Here is a 5,950-nt window from a genome sequence, read left to right as displayed (position 1 = left end):
TGGGAGGAGACAGTGCTCGGCACAGTGCCCGCCACATAGCAGGACAGTAAATATCTCTGGAAGGAAGGAAATAATGAAAAGGGAAGGGCAGGCAGTTGGAAGAGAGGCTGTTGCAAGGGTTTTCCAGAAACAATCCTGGGGTTCCTGCCCAGGGGTGTCTGGGGAGTCCACGGAAGAGGCCGAGGAACACCCATATTTTGTGAGGTCTTCAGCTTTAACTTGAGCTACAACCCCCACCCCCAAATCTCAAAGAAGGTGTGTCTGTTTCTCTCTCGGGGTTTCCAGCCCTGTCCTAAGTTAGAGAACTCCAGGCAGGCGGCCTCCAGAAGTCTGTGAGACTGTCCTTTATTGTGTATACAGGTTCCAGCGTCAGGGCTCTCCCACAGACCCCTCCCCAGTCCTCCCCCAAGGGGCCCAGAGTGGTGGGAGTGAGAGGCTACCCTAAGGCACACTGACCAGAGAGGCACGGAGGGAGGAGGCTGGCTTGCCACTTGCCCTGGGGACAGCTGCTAACTGAGACCCACTCCTCACCCCTCCCCTCCATCCTGCTTCTGTATGTGGGAGATGAAGCCAAGAGTCACCGGGGGCAGCAGGCATTCCCCAGGGTTAAGGCTGATGGAATATCCCTATACCAGATGGGAGATGGGGGCTTTTCCTATGACTCCCCCCATCCCCCAGCTGGAAGATGTGGGGAGGGGTGCATAGCCCTAGAGAGGTAGAATGAGGGGAAATACTCCTCAGTGCCCAGAGATGGGGAATTGAGAGCAGCTGTTGACACCCTGGGTTCAGATCTAACCTTCAGCGACGAAGCCGGGCACTCAGTGGCTCAGCGTTGGTTCCCCATTGATGAAAATGGAGATTGTAAATCTGATTTGAGAAAGCTCTGAATTTGGCCTCAACCAATGGTAATGCTGAGTATTCAAAGGACGATAGGTGTGTGTGTGTGTTACACACACCGAGCCTATAGATTCATAGATTAAAGAGGGGGATGGATGGGGAGGCGACTAATCGGAGGGGAAGGTGGCAAGAAGCTGGGGTCCAACCTTGAGGACCCAAAACTCCATCCATGCCCTGGCTTCCATCTCTGTTAGGTGACCCTGTCTGCATGGGAGCAGCCACAGGAACACAGGCCTTTGGGAGGGAGAAGGACCAGCCCCGCCCCCAACCCCACGTGGCCTTGCCTGGAGGCCCCAGCAGGCATGGGACGGCAGGACTTTCATGCAGTTTATCACGAACCAGCTGTATTGGAAAAACCCCATCTATATACAGATGTGGCGCGGCTCTGCCCTGGCACAGCCAGCTGGCTGGGGGCACAGGGTGGGCAGGCAGCCTGCTCGCTGGCGTGGGGCTTGGAGGCCGGCAGAGGGGAAATTTACCAGCACGACTGTCTCCTCTTGGCCTTGCTAAGCCCTCGGGCGTTAGTTCCACTTAGATAGGCACCCCTGCCTGTGACCTTCCCTCTGTCTCTCCCACTTCCCTCGGCCAAGGGAGTTCCAGGTCCCTGGTCCCCTTGCCCTGCAGAGACTTCATAGATCAGAGGGTTTTTCTGTCTGTCTGTCCTGCAGAGCTTGCCCAGGTGTCCTGCTGGTCCCATTCCCCTTACCCACCCACCACGGATTCTTTAGATCTTCCTTCCCCGACCCCAGCCCCTGTACTCTGGATTAAGTGGGGTAGGCCATATCTGAAATCTGGGCAGGCCAGGGAGTCCCTGGCCTGCTCCGGATAGAGTGGAGGGCCCTAGTTTGGGAGGATGGTCCACCTGGGGTTTGGGGAGCGTCGGGGCTGGAACCTGGGCTGAGATGTCCTGGGGCTGTTGCAATGGGGTTAGGAAGGCTTTGCTGGCAGGCGTGGGGCAGTGGGACAGGGAAAGGGAAGGGAGAGGCCCTCAGATTTTGATCTCTGTCCGGAAGGTCTGCTGGACGTGTTCTGTATGCGGGTGACGCCGTGCCCGGATGGTGAGGCTGCCGTCCTCCCGCAGAGCTGAGGTCACTGATGTCGGGTCCACGTCCTCCGGCAGCTGGCACTTGTGAGCGAAGGTGTTCATGACAGTGCCGTCAGCCGCCAGCTGGGGAAGGGGTGACCCGTCAGGCAGGCTGCCCTGATCCCTGTCCTGCTTGTGACAAGCTACAGCCCTCTTCTCCCTATTCTAACCGCAGCCAGGCCCCACATGCCGAGGGCTCTGCCCTCAGGTGCGGAGGGGCTGCCCAGGGTGGTGATGGCCACAGGCCGAGGGCTCTGCAGGGACAGCGCAGGGGTGCTCCGCGGAGCTCCAGTAGCTCTAAGGGACAGGCAAGGGGCATGGGGAAGAGGTGGGGCTTGGAGAGAGAGGCGCCTCCATGGCAGTGGCTCAGCATCTGGGGCTCGTGGGGAACGCAGAGATGACGGAGGAGAGCCGTGCCTTCCTGGATCCCCAGACACATTGGGCATCTGCCCACCAGGGCTGAGCGCTGGCCCCTCCCCCGCAACTCAGCCAGCACATAGTGTCCAGGGGAGTTTGGGGCGGCTGAGTCACTGTTGGGGGTGACAGGGCTGGCACGTGCTGCCCGCGGGTCCTGGTGCCCCCAGTCCATGGCATCCCTGGCAGGGACGCCCAGGAGTCCACCCTTAAATGTGGAGGGAGGAAGCCAGCCCTTGGGGGCTTAGGAGGAGCCTGGGGCAGGTCCTCTTCTCTCTCCTGGCAGCCGTGGCTGTTCCTGGGCAACGCCCCTCTTCAGGCCTGGCCATGCCCTCCCCAGGGTGGAGGCCCCAGTGCCTCCTCCAAGTTCAGACTCAGACACCCTAGAGACCCAGTGACCCTGAGACCTGTGGGCAGACGGTGTGTGTGGTTTGGAGTGTGTGTGACCCTAAACTGCAGCGTCCCTGCCCAGCCTTGGGCCTAATTTAGGAGTCCCAAGATGGGTGACGGATCTCTGGCTGTGGGAGGGAAGAGGGCTTGAGGTGTGTCACATAGAGAAACCCCTCCCCCACAGACCAGGTGAGTTCCCCACCTACCCGCATCCACCCTCTACAGCTACCAGAGGAGCTGTCCTCACTCTGCCATCACCATCTCACACCCGTCATCTCCCACCCTCAAGCCCACCCCACCTCAGGCTCCCTCTGCCCACATCCCTCCATCCCTCTCCCATTCCCCAGAGGCTCCCTCAGCTGCCCAGGACCCTGGAAGAAAGGATCTGGGAACCCTGGTGCAAAGAGAGGCAGTGAGGGGCCCCATGGCCGTGGGCTGCAGGGACAAGACCTTCAATTAGCCCTGGGGGTGTTTGGGTGGGGAAGGGACACTGGCCAGGATCTGGGGTCTGAGGATGGGAAGGGGCAGTAGGAGGCATTGGAGCCAGGAGCGAATTTGGGCGGTGGTGGGTGGGGGAGGCTCACCTTCTCAGCTCGCACCTCGATGTGGTTGTTGGAGGTGGTGACAATGATGTCTTCAGGCGAGAAGTCCCTCACATCCACTGCAAACTCATAGGCGTCTCCAAGGGTCTTGATGTTGCCTGGCGCCCCGGGGCGGGCTGTGGGGTGGGCTGCTGTGAGTGAGGCATGGAGCAGGCCTTGCGTGCAGATTCGGGGGTTCCAGCTCCTTCTCTTGGGGCAAGGGGCAGCTCCCCTAGGCCCTACCTCCCCCTGAGCTGTTTCTCCCTAAGCTCCTCCTCATTCCTACAGCCCACCTTTTGTGGGGTGGGGGTGGGGCCTCACCCAACACAGTGTGTGTGTATCTGAGGCTAGATCTGTAACAACCCCACCCCAGGCCTGGAGCCTGGGGGCTGCCTCCCACCCTTCACCCCGTCCAGGGCTCCAGCTGGGATTAGCTGCGGTTCCAGAGCATGGGTGGCCATGAAACCATGTCCAACCCCCGGGGCCACGACTGTTCCTTAGAGGCCCACCTGTTTTCATGGCCACATCTGTCCCTGTGGCCACATCTGTCTTGGTGGCCACACATGGCTGCAGGCTGTGCAGCACCTGTTCCAGGCCGACCGGCAGCCACAGCCTGTTCGGTGGCGCCCTGGAGCAGATGTCCCCTCCCTGTGTGCCTCCCCTCCCCTCAGGGCCCGGATCACTTGCCTGGGAAGGCCAGGGGCTCCGAGTGGGGCCGCATGAAGCTGCCAAAGTCATCGGAAAACATGCTCAGGGCCTTCTCCATGGGTGGGTCCTGGGCCGGGAGGGCACGGGAGGCCGTGGAAGAGGTGGAAGAGGACGAGGAAGAGGAGGAGGAATGGAAACTTCTCTCCGCTCGGAAGGTGGAAGAGGTCCTGTGGCTCATCCACGGGCAGCGCCGGGCCCTGCCCAGGCGGGCAAGGGCTGGACAGGAGAGGGTGTGGGCACAGGCCTCTGGGGGAGCGTGCCGGGCCCCGACTGCGGCCGCTTTATAAGGCCGACTGTCCCTGGGCTTGGGGCCAGCCCCTTGTCTACTAGCTAAATTTAGGCTTCTCCATGGCCCAGAGGGGGCTGGAAATCTTCTCCCGTGCGCCGGCCCTGCTGACAGCCTGACACACGCAGGCCGAGAGGGCTGAGCTCACAGCCTGACATTCCAGGCCGACCACAGCAGCCCCAGGGGCCTCCTCACCATTGCACAGGGCTGGATCCTATCTCCTTGCCACTTGGACCTCGGTGCCTGCCCCAGAACCTTGCAAGTTTGGGGTTTCTTGTGTGTTTTGTTTTTCCCCAACAGCCTGGGGGCTCCTGAGGACTGTGCCTCCCCACGAGACTCTGGTTCTCCTCCATGGCTGTGCCTCCCCCATCAGTGTGCAGGCTCCTTGGGGACGGGGTAGGTGGAAGCACCACTGCTGTGTGACGTCAGGAGTTCCTTCCTTCAAGGCAGACAACCTTCACAGCCCATCTCTAAGGAAAGGTTGAGCCCTGCCAGGGGGTGTAGAATGTGCAGCTGTCCCCTGCCAGCCCCCACGGGGACCTGGATTCTGTACCTGCATTCCCTCTGACTCTCAGAACATGTAGAGGCCCCAAGAGGACCAAGCCGGCAGCTTTCTCCTTAAAGGTCTAGAAGGTTATGTTTCTGACAGCTGTCTGCTCCACCCTGTGTCAGAGGTGATGCCTGCGACTGCCTTAGGTAGGATTTCAGTCAGAGGTAAAAGAGAATTCCGGAAGACAATTATTCTAGCCCTGACTTCTGGAGTGCCTTCCGGGCACAGGCTCCTGGCTGCAGGCTGTCTAAGTGTGGCCCCGTTTGATCCCCGCACAGCTGGGAGGGTGGAGGCGCTCTTCCCATGTTATGCAGGGGGAAGTGAAGCCTCTTGGAAAGGGCAGAGCTTACACTTGCATAAGTGGCAGAGCTGGGATTCGAACCCAGGTGTGTTGGACCCAAAGCCCTTCAGAGGCTGAGGTGGTTTGAACATATGCCTATGGAGACAGGCTGGCCCGGAAGAGCCAGAGAAGCCCCTCCCTACCCACCTGCTTGCTCAGCAAAGCCAGGACTGACCTTGCACTGGGCCAGGGTGGAGGCCATTCTGAGAGGCAGCCAGGCCCTCTGCTCTGCCCAGGTTGCAGTTCAGGGCCTCTGCTGTCCTCTCCGATCCGGCCCTACCGTCCCAGATCAGCTCCAATGCCTCCTCCCAGAGGGAGGCCTCTCTGACTGCTCCTGCTCACATGGACACCCAGTCCAGATGCCGCCAGCACTGACTGTCTTAGTCCTCCCACAGCACCTGGCAGTGTGACATGGTCTTCCTGTGTGCTGTGACTCTCTGCTGTGTCTCTTCTTCCCTATCCAACTGGCAGTTCCCACGGGGGCAAGGGTTCACCTGTCTCCCCATTAGACTGAAGGTTCCTGAAGATGGGCAGTTTCTTGTTTTATCAGAGCCCCCTACAACCCAGTCTGGAGCTTCATCCTGGAGGGCTCCTTCTACAGGGGTCTTAGCGGTGCTAGTGGTATGTGGAGTGGAAGCAGAGCAGGGCACAGGGCACAGTGGTGGGCCAGGCTGGTTGCTGGAGCAACAGGGCCTGTCAC

The 5,950-nt window shown here is 60.3% G+C and overlaps 1 protein-coding gene across 5 annotated transcripts; it reads right to left on the bottom strand.

Moving 5' to 3' along the window:
• Window positions 1-328: 328 nt before the first annotated feature.
• On the bottom strand, window positions 329-5,574 carry HSPB7 (heat shock 27kDa protein family, member 7 (cardiovascular)). Of its 5 annotated transcripts, XM_011939887.1 has the most exons (4): window positions 4,054-5,574; window positions 3,370-3,503; window positions 2,033-2,065; window positions 330-1,961 (listed from the first exon to the last, which is right to left on the bottom strand). In XM_011939887.1, exons 1-4 carry the CDS (start codon window positions 4,250-4,252, stop codon window positions 1,662-1,664), a joined length of 666 nt encoding a protein of 221 aa, XP_011795277.1. In that variant the 5' UTR covers window positions 4,253-5,574; the 3' UTR covers window positions 330-1,661. The 5 variants fall into 5 exon arrangements, with proteins under 5 accessions (XP_011795278.1, XP_011795280.1, XP_011795277.1 ...); XM_011939888.1 differs by having other exon boundaries at window positions 329-2,065; window positions 3,370-3,518; XM_011939890.1 differs by having other exon boundaries at window positions 329-2,065.
• Between the last annotated feature and the right edge of the window lie 376 nt (window positions 5,575-5,950).

Source organism: Colobus angolensis, unplaced genomic scaffold (genome assembly GCF_000951035.1).
Source record: "Colobus angolensis palliatus isolate OR3802 unplaced genomic scaffold, Cang.pa_1.0 Scaffold185, whole genome shotgun sequence".
NCBI classification, from domain to species: domain Eukaryota; kingdom Metazoa; phylum Chordata; class Mammalia; order Primates; family Cercopithecidae; genus Colobus; species Colobus angolensis.
This window is presented reverse-complemented; position numbering and strand designations above follow the sequence as displayed.